This window comes from Pipistrellus hanaki, assembly GCF_964339955.1.
Source record: "Pipistrellus hanaki genome assembly, chromosome: 3".
Classification (NCBI taxonomy): domain Eukaryota; kingdom Metazoa; phylum Chordata; class Mammalia; order Chiroptera; family Vespertilionidae; genus Pipistrellus; species Pipistrellus hanaki.
In genome coordinates this window covers 77,268,356-77,295,530 of record NC_140505.1, presented here as the reverse complement: position 1 = coordinate 77,295,530, position 27,175 = coordinate 77,268,356, and the positions used below count along the sequence as shown (strand labels likewise).

The 27,175-nt window shown below is 41.3% G+C and overlaps 1 protein-coding gene across 1 annotated transcript; it reads right to left on the bottom strand.

Annotated features, from left to right (window-relative positions):
• Window positions 1–26,824, bottom strand: SLC25A30 (solute carrier family 25 member 30). The gene is made up of 10 exons (XM_084879482.1): window positions 26,640–26,824; window positions 20,187–20,306; window positions 15,331–15,478; window positions 13,006–13,100; window positions 9,847–9,932; window positions 7,875–7,970; window positions 6,724–6,848; window positions 3,578–3,716; window positions 2,504–2,584; window positions 1–1,112 (listed from the first exon to the last, which is right to left on the bottom strand). Exons 2-10 carry the CDS (start codon window positions 20,248–20,250, stop codon window positions 1,071–1,073), a joined length of 876 nt encoding a protein of 291 aa, XP_084735608.1. The 5' UTR covers window positions 20,251–20,306; window positions 26,640–26,824; the 3' UTR covers window positions 1–1,070.
• Window positions 26,825–27,175: the final 351 nt, after the last annotated feature.

The window sequence follows — 27,175 nt, the reverse complement described above, 5'->3', positions numbered from 1 at the left end:
CTGGAAAAATCAACTCTTACTTCACTTTCAACACTTTGCAATGAAAACACAATAAAACCTTAACTTATACAGTGTTCTTTCTTTCACAAGGCCTTTAACAATGGGCTTCCCTCGGAATTATGATGAGTAGTCCATGATAAAATGACTGTTCCATACACCCAGACTGTTTATCCTAGGATTATAGCTGTATGACAGCATAATGTAAACACCCTTACCAAACAAGTCAAATAGTAGCAACTAATATTTTCTTCATTTGACCCTCAATTTCCATAGATGTTATTATCCCCATTTCCTGAATGGGACATAAACTTTGCTGAAAATCAAAGAACAAATTACTAACATAACCTAAGACAGAACCAAGTTGTTTGAAACACCTCCCATCAACACAGACCTTGCCACCTTCACAGCCAACACATCACACCACCGTGAGTTTAGATATTAATACTTTGTAACAATCCCTTACAAAGGTCAAGTCTTCAAAGGCTTAAAATCACTTATTATAAGTGAAAGATCATGCCAAAATAGGAAATTATAAAGCAGTGCAATATTCCAGGGCTCTATTTCCTGTTCAGTTGGTACCTAGGGTTGAAAAGCCCAGGTCTCCACCTGTGAGAGTTCTTCAGCTGACAAGAAGCAAAAGCCCCAGGTCAGGATCGACAGTGCCCCCTAGAGGCTCTATTCCACGGTTCCAGTGAGCTTCTTCAGGGCGGTCTCTCGCTATGAGCTGTGATGCTCCAGGTGCTACTCTTCCCTGAAGAAACAGCACCAGTTCCTGATCTTCTTGCAAGTTTTCTTTAACAAAAAACATGCATTTCATGTTATATTTGATGTCAAAGGGCACTTTGATGGTAAGAACTAGTGTCTGAATGTTGCAGTTTATGCCAGTAAACGTTCGATGCAGAGTGGCTGATGCCAACACACAACAGTTGGAACTAACCCAGTCTTCATCTGTTGCTCACACCTCAGAATCCGTGATGAGTCAAGCAGTGAGAAGCAGTGGGAAACACAGGAAGCTTTACTGTTTTGGAAGTTAGCATTTTCAGAGGGATGTCTCATGCAGCCTTGACTTGTCATAAATCCAATTTCTTCAGCTGCTCATATGTCACAAAGAACTACAATTATTGGTTAAGGTTCTCAAAGAAAATGCCATCCGAACCCCAAAAACATAAAAACAGACCTTCAAATAGCAAATCTACAAACAAATATATCTGAAAAGACACATGCTATGAACATGGTTAAATACAAGGACTCCACCCTAATCATTCTGAAAGATCTACACATTAGCCTTCCCAAGGTCAGCTTGGAACAGAAAGATCACAGCTGAGATACACACATAAATCCCTTAGCATTGGCTCTGAGAGCTTCTTCTAAGATTATACCCACACTACCTCACTTTTATGACTTTACTGAGGTGGGAAGACTCACAGAAAGAGAAACACAGCAAACCCTGGGAGCTCTCCCCAAGGATCTCTGTTAGGCAGGCCCCCATAAGGGGGGAGGCACAGATAAAGAGAAACAAGAGGATGGTGACATTCCCATCTTATAATTCTGCCCTTTCATGTCTAATGAACTGTCACTTCTTTCCTACCCCCCACTTTGGCATACAGGAAATAGTATTGATAGGCCAAATAATTCTAGAGCTAATAACTATTTATCCTTAGGTACTCTCTAAAATAAATATGCTAGAACACTGCAACCAAACCACTTCCTTCCTAAGAGTGGCTGGAAATATAAAATCAACCCGGCCTCTCTCTGAAATCTTAAATACTCTAAGTTTTTAGAATAAAGTCTAAATAAAAATTTTTATTGACGTCATTACCTTTCAATAATACCATCATTAAACCAAGATTCACAGTGCCTAGCACAGATATTTTAGACCTCATGAAAAAGAAACTGAACAGCCCAGCTGGTGTTGCTCAGTGGTTGAAAGCCAACCTATGAATCAGGAGGTCATGGTTCATTTCTTGGTCAAGGGCACATGCCTGGGTTTTGGGCTTGATCCCCAGTAGGGGTTATGCAGGAGGCAGCCAATCAATGATCCTCTCTCATCATTGTTTCTATCCCTCTTTCCCTCTCCCTTCTTCTCTCTGAGATCAATAAAAACATATTTTTAAAAGAACTAAACAGCCAAAACCGGTTTGGCTCAGTGGTAGAGCGTCGGTCTGCGGACTGAAAGGTCCCGGGTTCGATTCCGGTCAGGGGCATGTACGTTGGTTGAGGGCACATCCCCGGTAGGGGGTGTGCAAGAGGCAGCTGGTCGATGTTTCTCTCTCATCGACGTTTCTAGCTCTCTATCTCTCTCCCTTCCTCTCTGTAAAAAAATCAATAAAATATAAAAAATAAAAAAAAAAAAAAAATAAAAGAACTAAACAGTTACTTCTTGAATCAGAGGAGCATAAAAGACTAAAAACCAACTTCTAAATTATAATTAATAACATGATAGTTTATACAAACAATATTTTTAACTATCTGTTTTCACTTCTACTACAACAGAAAAGGATACAATGATATTCCAAGGACCAAGTCTCAACCAATTTGGCCAAAACCCTTTATATAGAGCAAAAAATCCTTCTTTCTTCCATGTCTGTTGTAAGGGGGAGAAAAAAGTTAATTTGCAACTTTCCAGTTATGTCAAATGAATTAACAATAGTATCCCGACTGAACAGATGTATTTTCCTTAAAAATAAAACCCTGTTTGGAAGGACTAAGAAATCATTGTCCTCTGCCTCTTTTTGGATTTAAAGGCTTCTGCACGGGTGATGACTAAGGCTCCACACCCAAAGCAGGCAAACATGAACAAGAAATGAGATTTAATAATTCCAACCAGAGTCTTTTGCCTCTTTTCCCGTTGGGCCCACAAACTCAGACATAAGGAAACAAAGCCATGATGGTAAAGACATAATTCAGAGCACCACTATTTCATGTTGTTGGATGAATTATAAATAAGTATCTTTGCTTTGGTAAAGCAATACTTAAAGGTCTAGCATCTAATATGAACAATAAAAATTTATTTAAAAAAAAGGTCTAGCATCATGCTGGAAAATGAAAACCAAAAAAGTGCCCCCAAATCTTTGACTGCTGGCAATCCAGTAAGGGAGACACTGGCAAACTTTTGTACACTCCTAAGCAATAGGCCCGATTATTTAAACTAAGTATTACGGTAAGATTGATGTTGCTCCTTTGTGAGATGGCTGAATGAAGGGAACTCATTCCAGTTTGACTCAACAGGAAGGATAAATCTGCTCATTTCACAATACTCTCCCTTATTATTATTATTAATTATACTAATAAGACTTACCAAATTATTTCAGGCATTATGCTGTTTTATGTAGGCATTATTTTTACAATAACCCTATGATATACATGCTATTATTGTCCCATTTCACTTATGAGGAAACTGAAGTATAGAGTCTTTATCTTGACCAAAGTCACACAATTACAAGTGACAGATCCACAGGTCTATCTTACTATAAACCCCGTGTTTTAAAATTATAAAAAACTCGTGATAAGTGGATCAGATGGAAGTTAATGAGCTAAAAGAGGAATTGCCAACCCTACAGAGATAAGACATTCTCACCTGTAACAAGCAATCCAGGGTACCTGTGTACCCAGAGCATCTGCCATCACGAAGGACTCTCTGATTCATCATACGTGTCCTCACAACATCCACAGGGTTGGAGGCCAGAGCCCCAGCCAGACCACAGGTGAAGCTTGAGCTAGGAAAGATACCATTAGAAAAACAAAAAGGTTACCACCACCGCCATCAAAGACAGGAAGCGCCTCCTCCCAAGCTGTGTTAAAGTAACAGTAACAATGTGAAACGTATCAAACATAAGGACCCTATCTAGAGAGCTGTATAAACTTCTTAAACACCACACTGATTATACTGGCTTACAAATTCCAACTTTGGCTAAGAATATACTGGAGGTTCTGGAATGTCAAAGAATTATAGAAACATGAAGGGACATTCTCCAAGGATGATCTATTGCAGTGATTTGATTTTATTTTTATTTTTTTAAATATGTTTTATTGATTTTTTACAGAGAGGAAGAGAGAGGGATAGGGAGTTAGAAACATCGATGAGAGAGAATCATGGATCAGCTGCCTCTTGCACCACCCCTACCGGGGATGTGCCCGCAACCAAGGTACATGCCCTTGCCCGGAATCGAACCCGGGACCTTTCAGTCCGCAGGCCAACGCTCTATCCACTGAACCAAACCCATCTCAGCTGTTACAGTGATTTTTAACTTTTTTCATCTCATGGCAAACATAAGCTAATTACTAAAATTCTGTAGCACATCAAAAACTTTTTTTTTTTGCTGATCTGACAAAAAATAAGTATAATTTTGATTCACTCACACTGACAGCTAATGTTGTGCTGGCTGTTGTCATTTTTTTTATTTGACAATCTAATAGAAAAGAAGTCAGTAACCCTGACCAAATAGTCATAGTTATTACATGTTTTAAAAATTCTGTGGCACACCTATTGAAAATCGCTGATCTATTGCATCTATTCACCTAAAAGGAGAAATCAGAGTAACTTTAGTCATCTCATAACCCTATTTTTCTTCAAGATCAGAGAAAAACATTTCCTCACTGGCATGTCCACTAGGGGCTCAGGTTCTACTGACCTTTCAGTCTCACCAGACTGCCACAGACCACACTCAGTATCACTTAACTCAGAGCAGCACTTCTCAGCTTCAGCACTAAGATTTTGAACCAATGATTCTTTGTCGTGTAGGTCTGTTCTGTTGTAAGATGTTCAGAAGCTCCTTGGCCTCTACCCAGTAGATGCCAATAGTACTCCCCAAGTCATAACTTTAGAAACAGTCTCTAGAAATAGCCAAATGTCCCCAATGGGCTAAATCGCTCCTCAGTGGATTAAACTATGATATAGCCAATACTAATCTGCAGCTATTAAAAATAAATGAAGTCTGTTTGTACTGCTACGGAAAGATATTTGGAATATATTATTATATTTTAAAAATCAAATAAGAAAGCCCTGGCTAGGTGGCTCAGTCGTTTGGAGCATTGTCCCACACACCAAAAGGTTGTCGGCTCAATTCCCAGGCAGGGCACACACCCAGATTTCAGGTTCAGGGGTCTTCAAACTACAGCCCTCGGGCCACATGCGGCCCGCAGAGGAGTCTGATCCGGCCCGCCAGGTTTTTTGGGCAGTGAGCGCAGCCGAGGTGTTACAGTAGGAATTAGTAGTTCATATAGTCCGGCCCTCCAGCTCTCTGAGGGACCGTGATCTGGCCCCCACTTTAAAAAGTTTGAGGACCCCTGGGTTAGATCCTTGGTTGGGGAGAGTACAAGAGGCAACCAATCGATTCTTTAACATCTATGTTTCTCTAAAAAGTATATCCATATATTATATAAACATCCTCAGAAAAGGATTAAAAAGCAAGTAAGGGGGAGGGAAGAAAGTGAAGGGAAGGGGACGGAGGGAAGGGGAGGAAGGGAGGGAAGGGATGGGAGGGAAAGGAGAGAAGGGGAAAAAAGAAAAAAAAAAAAGCAAGTAAGAAGCAAATATAACATAGTATTACTTATACATGAAATCTAAAAACAAACAAAACTACTCTAATTTGCCCAGCTGGCATGGCTCAGCGGCTGAGTGTTGATCTATGAACCAGGAGATCATGGTTCAATTCTAGATCAAGACACATGCCTGGTTTGCAGGTTTGGTCCCTAGTAGAGGGCATGCAGGAGGTAGCCGATCAATGATTCTCTTTCATCATTGATGTTTCTCTCTCTCTCTCCCTTCCTCTCTGAAATCAATAAAAATATATATATATATTTTAAACTACTATAACTTGCCGAAACCGGTTTGGCTCAGTGATAGAGCATCAGTCTGCGGGCTGAAAGGTCCCAGGTTCGATTCCGGTCAAGGGCATGTACATTGGTTGTGGGCACATCCCCAGTAGGGGGTGTGCAAGAGGCAGCTGGTCGATGTTTCTCTCTCATCGACATTTCTAGCTCTCTATCTCTCTCCCTTCCTCTCTGTAAAAAATCAATAAAATATATTTAAATAAATAAATAAATAAAAACTACTATAACTCAAAGAAACAAAGAGTACAAAATAGTTGCCAGAGGCTTGTGGAATGGGGAAAATAGGGAGACAGTAAAAGGGTACAAATTTTCAGTTATAAGATGAATAAGGTCTGAGGAGCTAGCATATAACATGGTGACTATAGTTGATAATACTGCATTTTATAATGGAAATCTGCTAAGAGAGTAGAACTTAAATGTTTTCACACACACAAAAGGATAAACATGTGAGGTGACAGATAAGTTAATTAAGTTGAAGGGAAAAATCCTTTAACAATGTATACATATTAAATCATCATGTTGTACACTTTAAATATCTTTTCAATTTTACCTGTCAATTATACCTTAATAGGTGAAAAATAAAAATAATAAAAAGTAAAGAAAGGAATACAAAGCATGATATTTGTATAACAAAGTACATGTAATATACTTTTGTAGACATATTTGCATACGCATAGAAAACACCTGAAAGGTACTTATCAAACTGTTAACAATTCCTATCTATTTAAAGGGATAAGTGTTAATTTTTCCTGCTTCACTTCTGTATTGTAATTTTTCAAATGAGGATGTAATATTTTTATAACAGCTTTAAAATTTCTATAAATTTGTAGCAATTTTTCACCCTAAACTCATGTATACCTAAAATATTAATTTAAAAATCCATAAACATACAGGAAGTGAGTGTACACAGTGTCTCCCATCAGGCCCGACAGAATCAGATGCTTCTTGGTGATGTCATAGACTGGTAGCTCCACACCAACAACGATAGCAGCCCTCTGAGCAGTAAGAGACACGCCCTGAGTAAAAACATTAATAATAGGGATTCAGACATTTTTCCTGGTGGGAGGGAGAAATATACAGAGTAGAGAAGACCAGAGTGTAAAAAGTCAGACCTCTTACATTGAATTCTGATTTTGTCACTAACTGTATGACCTTGGACAGACCTTGGCTAGGACAGGAACCTCTCAGAACCTTCAGTTTCCTTGTACATACAGAGAGGAGAGTACTGGTGACCTTAGGGGTCTTCAAACTACGGCCCGCGGGCCACATGCGGCCGCAGAGGAGTCTGATCCGGCTCGCCAGGTTTTTTGGGCAGTGAGCGCAGCCGAGGTGTTACAGTAGGAATTAGTAGTTCATATAGTCCGGCCCTCCAGCTCTCTGAGGGACCGTGATCTGGCCCCCACTTTAAAAAGTTTGAGGACCCCTGCTTAGGGTCTATTCTATTAACTGACAAGTCATTAGAATATTTAAGAAAGCACTAGAGCCTTGGCCGGTTTGGGTCAGTGGATTGAGCATCGATCTGCAGACTGAAGGGTCGGGTCCCCGGTTCAATTCCGGTCAGGGGCACATGCCCAGGTTGTAGGCTCAGTCCCCAGTGGGAGGCATGCAGGAGGCCGATCAATAGTTCTCTCTCAACGTTGATGTTTCTATTTCTCTCCCTTTCCCTTGCTCTCTGAAATCAATGAAAGTATATATTTTTTTAAGCACTAGTTAACAATATTCACTTAAAAGGCATGAAACCACATAAGTTAAAAAATTCAACAGAACTGGGACCCAGAAACATAAGAACTTTAAAAAAGTAAACAAAAAGATGCTCAACCTTCACAGAATTTCTTACATATGAATTATTCAAAAGGTGCTTTTCAAATCATGACATATTTCTTATATTTCCATTTTACAGATAAAATATCTCAGGGGCAGATGTCACTCTTCCCCCCTTACTCCATTATTCCATTTGGATTAGATAAAATGAAGGACATAGGAAAAATATTTTCAAAAAGGGAAAAGTGAAGACCTAATCAGCTGGATCCATTTAAGCTCACCTTCCACAGTCCTCTCGTTCCCTCCTGCTGGTAAATGTTAATGAAGTTGCCTATCATTCCTCCTTGAATGGTGTTGTTTTGTGCTTGCATCCGTATCTAGAAATTATTTTAAAGACTAACATGAGAAAGAAGCTAGCACATTTCTCCCCAAATACAGATCCCTGAAAAATCATTCAATCTGTTGTTTAGTAACCATTACAAGAAAAAAACTATAATTAAACTATTACTATAATGCTGGCTTAAATATCCTCAGTAAACTAAAATGTATATGGATTGGTTCTTGGGCACTTTGGATTCAACAAAAAGCATCTAACAGAGTCTAGAACGTCTTGTATATAATAGCTCACAAAGTGTCAAAAAGAAATTAATTTTTTTAAATAGTCTTTGAAAAGGAAAGAAAATAGCATTTTTCCCTATAGGTTATAAAATAGGAAAGAGAGAATATGATGGTAATTCTAAAAATTTAACATTATTAGTAAGAGTACCCAGTAATACCTGGCAGCACTAAGTATGAACAAGCATATTTCTTTAGTCACTCCAACTCCCTGCTATTTCCAACCAGCTGAATCAAAAGATAAGCCGGTGAGTTAGCCCCATGACAGCCACATGATGCCCGCCACACATGGTTACACCTGAACTTACAAATTAACTTTACAAGGGCCATTGTACTCACATGACTAATATTCCAACATAACATGTTGGATATAGCTCTTTGCATTTTTAAGAATTAAAAGATATTACTCACTAAAATACATTTGTACCTTATTTTGGTTTAGGGAGCAAATATATTACCTCTAACTTCTTAAAAGGAACTATTATTGCTATGCTAACATGTGAAAATAAACCAAAATACAGGAACTGCCTTTTTTTAACCCTGATATATGGTTTAGAGATTAAAGGAAGTATGGATATTTTTCTCCAGCAATCTCGCACCAACATTGGGTAAAATTATGGTCAGAGTGCCTGCACACATTGTACCTTCACTATGCAGAACTAGTGTCCTCAACATGCTGCTTCATAGTTTTTATGCTTGTCAGAATCTCCTATCACAGTGGTCGGCAAACTCATTAGTCAACAGAGCCAAATGCCAACAGTACAATGATTGAAATTTCTTTTGAGAGCCGAAAACAGATTTCTGCGCATGGGCCACGAAGTTTCAATCACACTGTATGTGTGAGCCCGCACGTGGTATTTTGTGGAAGAGCCACACTCAAGGGGCCAAAGAGCCACGTGTGGCTCATGAGCCATAGTTTGCTGACCACTGTCCTATCAGACTGAAGGCTCTCTCAGGGCAAGGGTTTTTGTCTTACTCATTTCTGGATTCTAAACACTAAAATTACTCCTTCTGATCCAAGGTAGAAGCATAGTGAATTCTGGTTAAATAATATGGGGAAAAAGGAAATTGAGGAAGAAAGAGGAGTATATAAGAGGGTTTAAAAAGTAACTCACAACTAATTTTTATTTTCTTTAATGAATTTATTCCCTTGCCTTATTCCAAATAGGATTTAAGAAGGTTGTCATAATCCCTAGGATTGTCAACAAGGTCATCTGTTGTATCTAATTGTGGTTTAAGTAAATATTTCCATTAGTATTTCCTGAAATTGAATTAACCTAACAATACATTTAGAAATGGTTATTAATAAGCAGACTTCTGAAAATTTGAAGCCCATGTACTTTTTAATGAACCAATAAAACAAAGGAGATTCTCAATGAAAAATTCAAATGAATCCAAACCTAAATTTTTTTTTCTGCTTAATCTTCAAAATACTCATCTCTAAAATGAGCTCTACTTTCATATCAATGGGAAACCTACCTAGTGGATATTTATACATTAGTCTTCACAATACTTAAATTATAAACAGAGTCACACATACACACAGTGTATGTTATATTCGCAGATTTTCATTATCTGAATCTTGTTCTCAGTAAGAAAATGTAGATTGTATCTATAGATACAGAGAGCACTGCTTACTTTCAAAACATCAGTTGGATTGGCAATAGCTGAGGACATGACTCCAGAGAGAATTCCACAGACCACATTTATCAGAAGGGTTTCATCTGCAAACAAAGACATTATGTGACTTTCAAATATACAGAGCTCTTCATGTGAACACCTCACATACAGGTGTAACTCATTTACATACCATTTGTTCCTTAAGAGAATAAAGAAATTTAGACCTTACCAATCAAGTAATTTCAAAAGGATTAGGAATTTTGCTGGCTAAAGAGATTTTACTTAGCAAAGTTTCTTGCAATCTGAAAAGGAATGTGAATTATCTCCAAAAGTAAATAATCGTGTACCAATTCACTTTTGTGTGTAAATGCAGATCATAATAGTAATTAAGATGAGGTATGTCTGGTAGGGAGAATAAAAGAGGAATACTCCTATGAGAAATGTGGTGACAAAGTTTTAAAGTACATCTTATACATTTATTTATTTTTCCCCCAACCCAAGTTTTATTTTTTTTAATTTTTTAAAAATTTCTTTGATTAAGGTATCACATCTTATATACTTGACGTAAAATATAATGAAGCACTTTCAAGGCATCTTAGCTCCTATTCACTACTCTCACGTAACAGCTAGCTGGAGCTTGCTCCTTTGTAAAAACAGATAAGGTTCTATGGATTAAAGCAGTCACAGAGTCAACCAGCAATGGAGTATTAGAACTCAGTTCTTGCTAGAGAATCCAAGATGGCTGCTCGGGTAGGCACCTAGCCGCAGCCGCACGCAACAATTTCAATAAAATACAACTAAAATATAAAATGGACATTACCCAGAACTACAGGAAAGTCAACTGACTGGAAATTCTACAACGAGAAGCAAGGAGAAAACCAGAAGGAAGCGCGGAGGAGCTGTAAAAGCCCAAGGTACGGAGACACGCGGCGCGCGCGGAGAGTACGGAGCCGGAGAGGAGGGAGGCCGAGTGCCTGGCTGGCGTTCCCTAACGGGAAGGAGATAAACACTCGGACTGTGCTGGGCCCCCAACTGCTCTGAACCCCCGTTCTAGGCCAGACCCCGGGGACCCAGGCTCATCCAGAGGGAGCTGGGCTGTAAGGCGGCGAAAGGAGGTCCCAGAGGCGCACACACAGCGCACAGAGAAGGGCCGGCCGGCTGTGCCGTAGGACTGCCCTGGCGGGAAGGAGACAGGCTCCAGACTGCTCTGAACGCCACCTCCAACTCCACTTCCAACTGAACTGAACCCCAGTTTCGGACCCATTGCGGGAGAGCTTACACTGTTTGGTAGCAGGCGAAAATCGAGGGCACCTTTCTCTCAGAGGTGCTTGCAACAAGTACTGAAGGACCCTGAGTCTCAGGAGTCGCATAGGGCGGGGCTGACGGAAGCCAAGGCTGTAGGCTCCACCCTGAAACTCCGCCCCAACAGAAAAGCTGCCTGCGAAAATGCCTAAACCAAATAGATCACAAACGAAAGAAATGGAGGACAAAAAGCGACTGGATATAGAGTTCAAATCCACACTTATAGGGTTTTTCAAGAGACTCCTAGAAAAGGCCGATAAAATAAATGAGACCTATGAGGATATGAAAAGGGATCAACAAGAAATGCTAAGGGATCAACAAGAAATAAAGAATACATTGTCTGAAATAAAAAATATTCTACAGAGTCCTAAAAACAGAATAGAAGATCGCAAGAATCAAGTCAAAGATTTGGAACATAAAGAGCCAGAAGACACTCCTCTGCTGAAGCTAGAAGGCAAGAGAATCCAGAAAATTGAAGATAATGTAAGAAACCTCTGGGACAACTTCAAACGATCCAACATCAGAATCATGGGGGTCCCAGAAGATGAGAGAGAGCAAGATATCGAAAACATACTGAAAGAAATAGTGACAGAAAACTTCCCCCACCTGGGGAAAGAATTGGACTTACAAGTCCAGGAAGCACACAGAACTCCAAATAAGAGGAATCCAAAGAGGACCACACCAAGACAAATCATAATTAAGATTCCAAGAGCAAAGGACAAAGAGAGAATATTAAAAGCAGCAAGAGCTAAGCAGGTGGTTACCTATAAAGGAGCACCTATACGATTGTCAGCTGATTTCTCAACAGAAACCATGCAGGCCAGACGGGAATGGCAAGAAATATTCAAGGTGATGAATAGCAAGAACCTACAGCCAAAAATACTCTACCCAGCAAAGCTATCACTCAGAATCGAAGGTCAGATAAAGAGCTTCACTAATAAAAAAAAGCTAAAGGAGTTCATCACCACCAAACCAGAATTATATGAATTGCTGAAGGGGGTTCTTTCAGAAGAGAAAGTAAATAAAGATAAAAATTATGAACAACAAATATGTAACTATCAACGAGTGAATCTAAAAACCAAGGAAATTAAAAAAAAAAATCTGATGAACAATATTAACTGTTGAATATAATAGAATCAGAGGTATGGAAGGGGAGTGAACTGATGATTCTTGGGGAAAAGGGGAGAGGGGAATGTGGGAAGAGACTGAACATAAACTGTGCACCTATGGATGAGGACAATGGGGAGTGGGGAAAGGGCAGAGGGTGGGGTGGGAAGTGGGGGGAAAGGAACACTTGTAATAATATGAACAATAAAAATTTATTAAAAAAAAAAAAAAAAAAAAAGAACTCAGTTCTTAATACTAAGAAATGTATTCACTGCTTTTATGAAATACAGATGATAATTCCTATGATTTTAGGAAATTTTGCATTGGTTAGAACTGTGGTTGGCAAACTGCGGCTCGCGAGACACATGCAGCTCTTTGGCCCCTTGAGTGTGGCTCTTCCACAAAATACCACAGCCTGGGCAAGTCTATTTTGAAGAAGTGGCATTAGAAGAAGTTTAAAAAATTTGGCTCTCGAAATCTCAATCGTTGTACTGTTGATATTTGGCTCTGTTGACTAATGAGTTTGCCAACCACTGGGCTAGAACAATAACATATTCTCTAGTCTAAGCATTTTCTCCTTTTAATTGAAATTTTCTCCTAAATTCACCTAATTACTGACTTGCTGTAAGCACAATTCATTTAGACTTCACAACTAGAGCTCTCCTCAGCAGCAAAGTCAAGTGAATCACAGAAAATCTGATATAAAATTACTTGAATAAAAAGACAACCTACCTCCTGCCTACAAGTGAAAAAAGATCTGCCACTGACCTTCAGGGCGTTCCACAAATAATCGCTTCAAGCTCTGGTAAGTGCCTATTTTGATGGTGCCATAGGAAGCCTGGCGTAACATCGCAGGGGCAATCCTGTCAAACCAAGTATAAAGGGACAAAAAAAATTCTAAAAATCACTTACAATCTTCTAGAAGACCCACAGGCAGAGATACAATCAATCACCCATTTGCCTTCTACAAACTACACAAAACAGATGTCTTAAAATTAAAAATCCAACAAAAACTTGTTTTTAAAATTGTTTTCTATTGATTTCAGAGAGAAAAAGAAAGAGGGAAAGATAGAAACATCAATGACGAGAGAAAATTATTGACTGGCTGCCTCCTACATGCCCCCATTCTAGAATCAAGCCCCCAACCCAGGCCTGTGCCCTGACCAGGAATCGAACCATGACCTCCTGGTTCATGAGTCAACATTCAACCACTGAGCCACACTAGCTGGGCAACATAGTTTTAAAAAGTATATACCGTGTTTCCCTGAAAATAAGACATCCTCCGAAATTAAGACCTAGTGCATGGAAAGATAAGACATCCCCTGAAAATAAGACCTAGCGCAACTTTGGGAGAAAAAAATTAATATAAGACACTGTCTTATTTTTGGGGAAACAGGGTAGGTATAATCCAAAAAGGTTATAAATACCTGAGCAAATTATTAGCTAAGTGAAAACTCAGCCCCTCATATTTATTCTCAATGAGACTGTAAGTGAATATGTGGTTCTGTTTGCCCATTCATGTTAAAATGAAAAGAGGCCTTGCTTTCTCAGTCCAGTGCACCTAATGAAGTCTGGCCTCTGGAAGCATCTATTGTTCTTGCACTGACGCTCTGGGAGGCCTGTTTCAGCCTTTTCCTCTCCCTCCAGTTCCCTCTCTGATTCCAGAACCACCTGTGCATTGGCACTGCCAGCTCTCAGCACTTCCCACTTCCTTCTCCAACTGCAATTTGGCTTCCTTCCACCTTCTTCATCAAAACAGGTGGCCAGCTGACATCTGTGTTGCTAAATTAAATGATGCTTTTCAATCAGCATCTTACATAACTTCTTGCAGTATTTGCTACTCGGTCCTCTGTCTTTCCTGCAGCTGTCTCCTCCCTGAGTTGCCACATCGCCCTCTCCCATTTATTTTCTTTCCTGTGCACTGTATACAGCATCCTACCTCTGTCCTCTGGGGTTTCCCCGAATCTGTCCTATGCTTTCATTTCCCCTTGCTCCACACACTGCCTGGGTGAGCTCAGCTATTGCCATGGCTTTAACTGACCACTCCTAAATTCATGTTTCCAACACGGACCCAAAGATACATTTACAACTTCTTCCTAATTTGTCAACCCTAACCTACCTCCATCATTTGGTAACCCACACTGCACTAATTATCTTCCCTGTCTAAACTATCACCTCTCCTCTTCTGTACCCTAGAACAATGGCCAAACCAGAAATCAAGATATTAGCTTTGACTCCTACTCCTCCACAAACCCCCTCATTATTATGTCAAACAATATGTCAATCCTATGCCCCAACTAGCTTTCTAAACTGTCTTCTTTGCTCCATCCCGAAAACAACCACCCCAGGTCAGATCCTTTTTGTCTCGACCTCCTCCGTGACTGCCCGCTGCCAGTGTTACTATTCTCTAATTCTTCCTCCCCACGGCAAGCAGGCATTTCTTTTAACAATGAAACTTAATCACCGCAGTCCCTCTACTCAGACCCTTCAGTGCTCCTCTCGGCCACAAGTGTAGAAAATTCAAGTACTGCCCTAGCTGCTTTGGCTCAGTGGATAGAGCGTCAGCCTGTGGACTAAAGGTTCCCAGGTTAGATTCCAGTCAAGGGTACATGCTCGGATTGTGAGCTCTAACCCCAGCAGGAGACAGCCGATCAATCATTCTCACCATTGAAGTTTCTATCTCTCCCTCTCCCTTCCTCTCTGAAATCAATAAAAATTTTAAAAAAAGAAAAAAAAAAGAAAAAGAAAAACCTAACATGTTACTTGCTATTTATTTATTTATTTATATTTACCCCTCCCCCTCCCCCTTGCCCCCCCTCCCCCCCTCCCCTCCCCTCCCTTCCCTTCTGTGTGGGATAGTTGATCTTGAGCCTGAAGGGAGCAAGCTGGCTCCAGACTTCTTCAAGTCCACAGTTCTTTGCCTCCAATTCTTACGTGTCCAAAGACAGGGAACCACAGACACGCCTTTGTAGGAGGGTTGTTACTTGCTTTTTAAAAATAAATCTCAAACTTTTACTTTTTTTCTATGAGGTCTTAGTCTGAAAGATTTTCATTTGAAAGGTCAACAGTAAAATATATACAAAGGTCACTTACCCAGAATACAAAGCTTTCAGGCCTTCTTCTCTGCCTATCCTCACTAATGCATGCAACATTCCTCGATATCGAATTTCTTTAAAGTTCGCATCATTCGTCTGGCCTTGAATCTGGAGCCGTGTCTTAGTTAAATCAATTGGAAATGTACCTTAAAAATTTAAAGAAATATTTTCACTTAATAAAAAGAAAGTCCACTAAGTAAGGGATACATAGTGACATATTACTAAAGAGACATTTAGACTATAATGTAAACTAAGAAACAATCTTTTTTTTTTCTATTAAAAAATGGGAACAAAATTTTTTTTTTATATTTTAATGATTTTTTACAGAGAGGAAGAGGGAGAGAGAGAGAGAGTTAGAAACATCGATCAATCAGCTACCTCCTGCACACCCCCTACTGGGGATGTGCCCGCAACTAAGGTACATGCCCTTGACCGGAATCGAACCTGGGACCTTTCAGTCCACAGGCCGACGCTCTATCTACTGAGCCAAACTGATTTCGGTCAAAAAGATTTTTTAAAGGCATACGTGTATTTTCCTTTTTTAACATTTTTATTTATGTTCTATCTTATTCTACATAGGATTTAAGGAAACCACACTGCTAAAAAGTAGACAGATGGGAGGAGGATCCAAGATGGCTGCACAGGTAAACACCTAACCGCAGCCGCACACAACAATTTCAATAAAATACAACTAAAATATAAAATGGACATTGCCCAGAACTACAGGAAAGTCGACTGACTGGAAATTCTACAACGAGAAGCAAGGAGAAAACCAGAAGGAAGAGCGGAGGAGCTGTAAAAGCCCAAGGTACGGAGACACGCGGCGCGCGCGGAGAGGACGGAGCTGGAGAGGAGGGAGGCTGAGTGCCTGGCTGGGGTTCCCTAGCGGGAAGGAGATAAAAGCTCCGACTGTGCTGAACCCCAGTTCCGACAGCACTGAACCCCAGTTCTAGGCCAGACCCCGGGGACCCAGGCTCAAACAGAGGGAGCTGGGCTGTGAGGCGGAACTCCAGGAAAGCCGCGAAAGGCAGAGCCTCCGGAGGTGCGCACATTGCGCGCAGAGGACGGACTGTTGACTCTGCTGCCAGATTGCCCTGGTGGGAAGGAGACGAGCTCCAGACTGCTCTGAACACCACCTCCAATCCCACTTCCAACTGAACTGAACCCCAGTTCTGGGCCCATTGGGGGAGAGACTAGACTGTTTGGTAGCAGGCGAAACTCGAGGGCACCTCACTCTCAGAGGTGCTTGCAGCAAGTACTGAAGGACCCTGGGGATTACTGAGACTCAGGAGCCGCATAGGGCGGGGCTGACGGAAGCCAAGGCTGTAGGCTCCACCCTGAAACTCCGCCCCACCAGGGTAGCTGCGAAAATGCCGAGACAAGGAAATAGATCACAAATGAAAGAAATGGAGGACAAAAAGCAACTGGATATAGAGTTCAAAACCACACTTATAATGTTTTTCAAGAATCTCCTAGAAAAGGCCGATAAAATAAATGAGACCTATGAGGATATGAAACGGGATCAACTAGAAATAATAAGGGATCAACAAGAAATAAAGAATACATTGACTGAAATAAAAAATATTATACAGAGTCCTAAAAACAGAATGAAAAATCGCAAGAATCAAGTCAAAGACTTGGAACATAAAGAGCCAGAAGACACTCCTCCGCAGAAGCAAGAAGGCAAGAGAATCCAGAAAGTTGAAGATAATGTAAGAAAACTCTAGGACAACTTCAAGCGAACCAACATCAGAATTATGGGGGTCCCAGAAGATGAGAGAGCAAGATATCGAAAACATACTGAAAGAAATATTGACAGAAAACTTCCCCCACCTGGGGAAAGAATTAGACTTACAAGTCCAGGAAGCGCACAGAACCCCAAACAAAAGGAATCCAAAGAAAACCACACCAAGACAAATCATAATTAAAATTCCAAGAGCAAAAGACAAAGAGAGAATATTAAAAGCAGCAAGAGCAAATCGTAAAAGAGCACCTATACGATTGTCAGCTGATTTCTCAACAGAAACCATGCAGGCCAGACGCAAATGGCAAGAAATATTCAAGGTGATGAATAGTAAGAACCTACAGCCAAAAATAATCTACCCAGCAAAGCTATCACTCAGAATCAAAGGCCAGATAAAGAGCTTCACCAATAAAAAAAAGCTAAAGGAGTTCACCACCACCAAACCAGAATTATATGAATTGCTGAAGAGAGTTCTTTTGGAAGAGAAAGTAAATAAAGATAAAAACTATGAACAACAAATACATAACTATCAACAAGTGAATCTAAAAACCAAGGAAATTAAAAAAAAAATCTGATGAACAATATTAACTGTTGAATATAATAGAATCAGATGTATGGAAGGGGAGTGTACTGACAATTCTTGGGGAAAAGGGGAGAGGGGGATGTGGGAAGAGACTGAACATAAACTGTGCACCTATGGATGAGGACAATGATGGGTGGGGAAAGGGCAAAGGCTGGGGTGGGAACCTGGTGGAGGGGAGCAACAGAGGAAGGGGAAAAAAAAGAGGAACATCTGTAATAATGTGAACAATAAAGATTAAAAAAAAATTTTTTTAATTAATAAAACATATATTAAAAAAAAAAGTAGACAGATGGAATTATTTAGATAATGAAAAAATCCATGTTTAAATATAAGTCATTTTGGCTGTCTGGGTGGCTCTGTACACTAAAAAAACGGCAGGGTTTGATTCCAAGTGAGGGCATAAACCTAGGTTTCAGGTTCAATCCCCAGTTGGGATGCAACCAATTGATGTTTCTGTTTCTCTGTTTCCCTCTCTCAAATAAATTTTTAAAAAATAGTGTGTGTTTGTGTGTGTGTGTGAGTGTGTATGTGTATGTTTATATACACACACAATTGGATACAACCAATTGATGTTTCTTTGTTTCTGTTTCCCTCTCTCAAATCAATTTTAAAAAAATAGTGTGTGTACACACTATTTATATATATATATATATATATATATACACACACACACACACACACACACACACACACACACACACTAATAAAAGCCTAGGTGGTCTTCCTGCCCTTGCAATGTCATTACAAATTGGCCACCACAAGATGCACAGTGGAGGCGGGGCCCGGTGACCGTTCTGTGCAGTGAGGCCTGGGGGTCCCGAGGCTCTGTGCGGCACAGAGGAAGCCGGTCCAGGCGTCTCTGCCACCTCGCACGGAGGAGGTGGGTCCTAGCAGAGGAGGCAGATCATGGCCAGGAAGGGCAGTTGTGGGCGATCAGGCTGGCAGGGGAGGGTAGTTGGGGGCAACTAAGCCAGCAGAGGAGTAGTTAGGTGTCAATCAGGCGGACAGGGGAGTGGTTAGGGGACAATCAGGCTGGCAGGCAGAAGTGGTTAAGGGCAATCAGGCAGGCAGGCAAGCAGTTAGGAGCCAGCGGTCCCGGATTTTAAGAGGGATGTCCGACTGCCGGCATGATCAATGTCTTTTATTCAGCTCGATGATTTACAATATAACAGTTTAAGGTGTATGATTTTATAACACATCATCTGTATATTGTATTGTGTGTAAATATATATATATATATACATATGTGTGTGTGTGTGTGTGTGTGTTCATATCCATTTGGGGTGAGGATTAAAATAATACAAATAAGGAAAATAAAACATAAGTTATTTTTTATACATGTGAAGGCTAAAATTGGGATTATGAAGAAAGAGAGAAATTCATTTTCAAAGCAGTTCTCACTCTATGTTCTATAGTCTAAAAGTAAATCTGTTAGAGTAAGAAGTTTAATATAGTGCCTAACAGATAGTTCACCCAAACATGTGAAACTCATGCTCAGTAAATGTGATGTTATGTCAACGGGAGAGCCCACCCACAGAGCAGCTCAACCCCTGGCACTGCTCCTCCCTGGCCCTCAGGGGCAGCCTTCGTCCCAGAACAGCAATGACTGAGCCCGGAAGCAAATGAAGTGTCCAGCCCAGCACCAGGCACTCGGCAGCTGCTCAATCAATATTTGTTGATTGAATGCTTACAGCTCTTTTTAAATTTGTCTGGCAGGTCTTTCGGCTTTTACCAGAAGGCCCCTCCCCCGCCCCCAAAAAAAAATTTTTGTTGATTGAATGATTCCAGGGAATAAACAGACCCTGATGTGGACCTCTACTAATGTGAACAAGTCACAAATAGGATCTGGATCATGTGCATATTCAGAAAGTGATGGCATAATGACAGAAAATGGAATCTAGCTCAGGAAAGCCTTGAGCTCCTCAAACTCTTTTTTTTTTAATTATTATTGATTTCAGGGAGAAAGGGAGAAAAGGAGGAAGGGTCCAGGGAGGGAAGTAGGGAGGGAGGGATCAATGATGAGAGAGAATCACCAATCGGCTGCCTCCTAAAGACACCACATAGGGGATCAATCCTGCAACCTGGGCATGTGGCCTGACCAGGAATCCAACTGTGATCTCCTGGTTCATAGGTCGACACTCAACCACTGAGCCACGCCAGCCAGGCGCTCCTCACACTTCTTTACAGCCAAATGTGTTAAGGGTGGGGACAAAGTAAGGAAGCATACAAGGAAAATAGGAACTGATGTAATTAAAAAATGATTCATAAAACTTCTGTTTGTTCAACAGGTTCAACTTTCTCCCCACTAAACTTTGAACTATAAACTGGCAACAAGTTGTCAAAATGACTATTTGTCTAAAAAAGCATACCAAAAGCAGGAAATTTTGAATTCTGAGATTAATAGTCATAATCTCACATTCTATGCTTGAACTATATTCACATCAAACACCAATTGCAACCTTCGGTTTTAAAATCACCGTCACGTACAGCGGGTGAACAGACCGACTGCAGCCCCTGGGCTCCTTACCACATTCAGCCGTGATGGAGGCCAACCCTCCGTACACAAAGGGCTTCCAATTGAGGGCCGACATGCTCACTCCTGTCCCTTCTCCTCTGATTCACAGAACAGCCTCCAACAGGATCTTTCCTGGGAACAAATGGAAGATGTTTCAAAGTTGGAATTTCCCACATAGGCAGTTTCATCCTTAAACTCATGTTTGATTTGGAGAGTGCTACCAGATGTTATCACTGAAACTCCTGCAACAATTCCCAATGAGTCTATGATAGGAACCTTGCCTCAATAAGGCAAAGCACCCCTTATCTATTAAACTCTAAATTAACAACTACTATTCTCCACTTTATCAGTTGCCTAATTCTCATTCAGGCCTTAAGTAACCCAGTATACTGATATCTTGAAATGTGTATATGTAGTCAGTGTAGTATAGTGGAGGCTATTTTCTGTTCTTCAGTATTTTCTGTTTGTCACTGGCTTAGTGAGAAGTCCCTCAGGTGCACCGGAGGAGAAAAAAAGTGCTGCAGTTCACTATCACAAGATAAAATGACAATTATTTAAAAATACCAAAACATACTTCTAGTTTACACTGTCAGCTCTATTCTCTTACCCATAGTATGTAATAGATGGGAGGCAGCTTGGTGTGAAGGCAAGAGGCAGAGTCTGGGGTCAGAGCCTCACCATTTCCTTTCAAGGAAAGTTCCTGTTAACCTCTGTTTTTTCTTCAGTATCATCATCATCATCATCATCATCATCATCACAGCAGCCTAGAGCCCATACTTTTACTCTCTAAGATAAGTAAATATCTAGCTTTCAGACCTATTGTGGGGATTAACATAAAAAAGAAAGAAAGAAAGCACAAAAGACACTAAACAAACACTGACTTCCATCCTCCTTTCCTGTAATAGGTCCTGGTGCTCTGAGACATATAGTCACATGCCTGTCACATTCATTATATGTTCTGTAGTTTTATAAATGAAGTTGGTAAATATGGCCTCATGTCTATTAACCAGAAATACTTGCCAGTTAAAACACTTTTGTGTATATACTATTGAAAATCATTGTCTTAGGAATTTCCCATGTTCACATTTCCCAGGAGAAGCCTACCATTAGTCACTATTGACAAGATTGTCAGTTCTCAACAAAGTCAAGTAGCTTCCCTAAACTAAAAGAAAACACAAAGAACCCAAAGGGGATCCTAAATAGATCTACCAATAGCTATTAAGCAAATTCAGAATAGTTACATTTTGCCAATTCAGAATGGCTACAAATGAATTAGGCAGACGCTTCCTATGCATAGAACTAGAAAAGCATCATATGCTTTATGTATTTCAGTACTAAGAACAACCCACATCCTTGAAAGTTCATCTCCCTATTATCCTTGAAAACATTTAATAGTATCTGTAATTAGCCTTAATAAATTCATAATACAATGATTAACACTGTAAGTTATAAACTGTCCAATAATTCATTTACTATCAAGTAGTACCTTCCTTAATCCATTGTTGGATTTGCTGACTCCAAGTTAAAAAACAAAATGATAACTACAGGCCCTGGCCAGGTAGCTCAGTTGATTACAGGTTGTCCTGATATTCCAAAGTTGTGGGTTCGATCCCCTATCAGGACACATACAAGAAACAACCAATGAATATATAAATAAGTGGAATAACCAATTGATGTTTCTCTCCCTGCCCTAACCAGTTTGGCTCAGTGGATAGAGCATCGGCCTGCAGACTGATGTTTCTCTCCCAAAAATCAATTAAAAATGATCTTACCTAATAATCTTATCTTACAAACATGTAAATTGACTGTACCTCTGCTACACCGCCAGCAAATCAGGAGTTATATGCAAATTAACCCAACAAAGATGGCAGTTCATTTGCATACACAGGCACCAAATAACAGGGGCATTCTGCCCCTCCCCCGGTCTCTCAGGGCCTCTGGGCAGCATGGGAAGGCAGGGCCAGAGCAGAAAGAGGCAGCTCCGGGGCTGAGTGGAAAGGAGCAGGGCCGGAGTGGAAAGGCAGTGGTGGCCAAAGGAAAGGCCATTGTAGCATGAATCTTCATGCATCGGGCTTCTAGTAACTCCATAACAATGACATATGGAAGTTCAGTATAAATTTCAGTGAAATTTTGGGATAGGAGGACCAAAAAAGAGACCAGGAAGGCAAGTCTCAGCTGACGGGGACAGAACTGGGCTTCCAATTCCAAGACTTTTGCTTCCAAGTGCAGGATTCTTACTGCTGCCACCTGAGGCTGTATACAATCATAAAAAAGTGGTGGCGTTTTAATTAAGAAGAAAATATTACTAGGCTTCAAAAGGTACTACTGATAAGATGCATCTTATAAACACAAATGCGCTTAATTTAAGAGAAAGCCTAAGAAAAAATACTATAGACAGAAGGTAATCAATCTAAACAGGGATCATTTATTTTCTAACACAACAAGAAAGATAGTGTTCATATAATTCTTTTTTTCAGGGTACTTTTCCTGAGGTGAAAGCCACATACTATAAAATAAACCACCTTTGCAAACACTTCAATGGAACTTATTAAAAATGTTGTGCAACCACTACCTTTATCCAGTTCCAAAAAATTTCATCACTCCACAAGATAACTATTAAGCAGTTGCTCCCCAATATCCCCTTCCCTAACCTCCATATGATTATTTTCTTAGCGTGATACTGCATACACATCAGGATCTGGGTGGAGCCTAGAGGATTCCTTATCAGTAGTTCCTAACCTGGTTTCAAGGCCTCTTAAAAATACAGGGACCAGGACCCCATCAACAGAATGAGGATCTCAGAAACATCCCAAGAATCTGTATTGTTACTGAAAATCAGTGAGTTAAATTATTATGGCCAATCCAGATGTTGGAATACTTATCACTTAAATTCCTATTTTGAGTATTTAATCCTCGAAGATAACAATACAGTTCATTCTCTTTTTATATCCTATCCTATATATTGACTTCAGAGAGGGAGAGAGAGGAGGAGGGAAGAGGAGGGGGAGGAGGAGAGGGAGAGGGGAAAAAGAGAAGAGTGGGGGGGGGAAAGGGGGTAGGGGGAGAGCATAATCAATTATGAGATTCATTGACTGGCCCCTACTAGGGATTGAGCCTGCAACCTGGGCATGTGCCCTTAACCAAAAACAAACATGGGACCCTTCAGTCAGCAGGCTGATGCTGAGCCAAATAGGGTATAATTAGTTCATTATTTTTATTCATTTTATTAAAGATTTTTTTCTACAATGAATATAGTATTGTGTCTATGCCATTTATATGGACATAAACACACACACACACACAAAAGATACCCTCTAAAATGTCACCAAAAATTAATGGGAAATGGGATTATACTAACTTCTAACTTAAAAACATTTTTTTAAAAGCAACTTTGTCATATGACCCCATGCCATTCATCTGATTAACTTCCTCATTTCCTGCCACTACATTTTGTTTTGCTAGTTTAGTTTTGAGATTTGGCTTCTGTTGGTTTTTATATTAAGTTTTAGTTAGATTACAACCCAGAGTTTCTGAGTTATTCTCATCTGTAAATACTCAATTAGAGCTCAAATTATTGTGGACCTGCCTCCCCATAGTTTTAAATCACCTGGGATGGTGCGCCCACCCATTAGCTGCTATTCAGATGTATCACCACAAACGATGTCCACTCCTGCAACCCGAGCTAAACGTAAGAAAATATTTCCTGTTCAATTGGTTTTTAAAAATTAAGTAGGAAGGGAGGGGGGAAACCTTTGGGGTTCTCCTTTCCTTTCTGAATGCTAAGACAGACTAGATCCATGAGCAGTTAAGACTGCTGTGCTTTCCCAAGTTAATGTTTGTTAAGAAGAATGTGGCTTAAATAACAACCAGAGAACATCAGTAGTTAGTCAAACACCCAAACAAGAAAAGGTTCTAGCAAAGACCGGAATATTTAATAAGCTCTACTGACCAGAGCCAGCTGCAACAGGGCTTATCTTAGGCTGAAATCTCTGCCCAGTAAACAAAACCAATTCTTTGTCTTTGAGTTCTCTTTGGAGGGTTTCTTCCTCACACATATGTCTGAACTTCCTAGCATAATTGTTCGGGAAAATCACAATCCTAACCAAGTGCCATGACTGACAGGCCAACACAATCAGAGAGAATGAAGTGTCCTTGGCAATCACTAGTGTTTGGGCGCATCTCAGCCTGAGATTCAGAGAAAGGATTACAACTTGGTGAAAATTCCAGTGTCAGGTACAGATAGAGGTCGCTGTTGGTCCCTTTCCCCTTTGCATTTCTCTTTAGATCCACCCTGTAGCCTGAGTTAACTGCCAGAGACCACTTCTCTTTACTGCCTTCTGAACATAATACTAACAACAGTAGATGCTATTACCGTATTGACTATTTGATACGTCAGCCATTGCTGTACATTTTCCACTTAAAGGATTTTATGTAATTATCACAACTGGATGAAACATGTATCATTAGCCACATTTCACAATTGAAATAGTCTCAGAGAGGAAACTTTCCCTAGTCACACAACTATGAATCCTCAAACTAAGGTCTCCAAAAGAATGCATAAGCTTTCTTCTATTTACTACAAAGCCAATGCTATTTTTCAAAAGCTGTTTAAAAATATTGACCAGTGGGAGGGTATGGAATTCTCAATATTCAGAATAAATATATTTTCTTGTAGGAGAAATACAAACTCTCTAAAAAAAAAAAAAAAAAAAAAAAAAAAAAAGTGTTTCCTGGCTCTAGCCGGTTTGCACAGTGGATAGAGCTTCAGCCTGTGGACTAAAGAGTTCCTGGTTCGATTCCTGCCAAGGGCACATGCCAGGATTGAGGACTCGATCCCCAGTAGGGAACTTGCAGGAGGCAGCGGATCAATGATTCTCTCTCATCATTGATGTTTCTATTTCTCTCTCCCTCTCCCTTCCTCTCTAAAATAAAGAATATAAAATTCTTTTTTTTTAAAGTGTTTCCTGAGCCGATACCGGTTTGGCTCAATGGATAGAGCGTCGGCTTGGGGACTGAAGGGTCCCGGGTTCGATTCCGGGCAAGGGCATGTACCTTGGTTGCGGGCATATCCTCAGTGGGGGGTGTGCAAGAGGCAGCTGATCAATGACTCTCTCTCATCGATGTTTCTAACTCTCTGTCTCTCTCCCTTCCTCTCTGTACAAAATCAATAAAATATTTTTATAAAAAAAAGTTTCCTGAGTGCAAATGTCTATACAAATTATGAATTCCAAAGGTTTCTCCCCACACTTAAGAAATATGCTGTTACATATCCTCTGAGTTATATTTTTTTTCTCCTCACCATATTTGTACAGCTGCAAAGAGAGGTAATTAAATACTGTAATTGCTACTGTGACTTCTGAAAACTTCCCAAGTTTCTCTAACATTATTAATTCTGAATAAGCTTTTTCTATTTTATTTGTGTTCCCTTTTCATTCTGCAGTCCTAAACTATAATCACAGTCTTGAAAGTTTGGTGCGTTTATAAACCTTTATTCCCCATCTTGCATGAATTTTTCCTGTTTCCCATTCTTTTTAAGGGTATAGGACGAAAAATAAGCTCATCACAGACTTATAAATGTGAGATTTGAAAAGAATGTTAGAAACTATCTCATTTGACTTCGGGTGATGGGCACACAGTGCAATATACAGATCTTGTAACATAGTCACCCACACCTGAAACCTATGTGTTTCAGGTCACCCCAATAAATAAAAAGAAAACTATATCTCATTTCACATGAGTTACCTGATCCCATGGCCACAAGACTTGGCAGCCACAAAGCAAAGACCACTTTTCTTTCCACTTTTCTCACTACTTGATGAGGATGGATCTAGAACGTGCTGGCAGTCGCAACAGTTTTGCTATTATTGCGCAGGAACAACAATGCTGATTGTTGCAACTGCTTTACGTTAAATTACTTCCACCTAGAAAGACGCCAAAATCCAGAGCTACGTTAACCTCCCAAGCAAATTAATTAGGCCGGTCCTTGCGAACATAAGCCGCCTGGCCTGTCGCGGGGCAGCGCGCCCCCCCCCCCGGAGCTGAGGCCGCCGGCCGGCCGGCCGCGCACCCGAATGGGGCGCGAGTGGGAGGGACGCACGGGAGGCGACACCCTGCGGACCGCACACCTGGACCTCGGGGCCGCACTGAAGTCACCCCATCGCCCAGAGACGAGGAGGGGAGCCGGCGCTCCGCACTCCGGGGAACCCTCCCGACCACCAGCGGCGGCAGCCAGAGCAGCGGGCCCGACTCCCGAACCTCGCGCCCCACCGAACCGGACCTGCACGCGCACCGCAAGGCAGACAGCGCCGGCTCCGGGAACCGCAGTCCCAGTCCCAGTCCCAGTCCCAGCCCCAGCCCCGAGCCCCGGCCGTCCGGAACGGCAGCGCCGGCAGGTGCCCGGCGCCGCGGGACAAGGGCCGGACCGGAGGAGGGGAGACCAAGCACGCGCTGCGGCCAGGAACTCACCGGCGGCGGCGGCCCTGAGCACCAGCCTCCCCTGGGCCTCACGGGTAGCAGGAGCCGGCGGCTGCCCGGAAGCTGGAGGGAATGCGCGGAGCACAGGGGCCGGCCCAGAAGCCCGCGCGCAGCCTCCCGGCCCCGCCCACAGCCCCCCTCTTGGTTCCCATTGGCCGCTCTGGACAGTGCCCCGCCCAGCCCAGCCCACCGGATCCAGCCCCGGCTGCAGGGCGCCGCACTGTCGGTGGTGAGAATCACGTGCTCGGCGGGACCTGGGCGCCTCCTGAACCCTCTAAGCTCCGCTAGCGTGGAAAGAGGAACTTGGGGAACGTGGGGAGAGACCTGCACCCTCTGAGCTCCGCTAGCGTGGAAAGAGGAACTTGGGGAACGTGGGGAAAGACCTGCACCCTCTGAGCTCCGCTAGCGTGGAAAGAGGAACTTGGGGAAGGTGGGGAGAGCCGGAAAGGAGCCTTCTGGAGTGCTGATTCTTTCTGTCCGCTGAACCTCCCAATCGAAAGTAGTAAACTTGCACTTTTTTTTTTTTT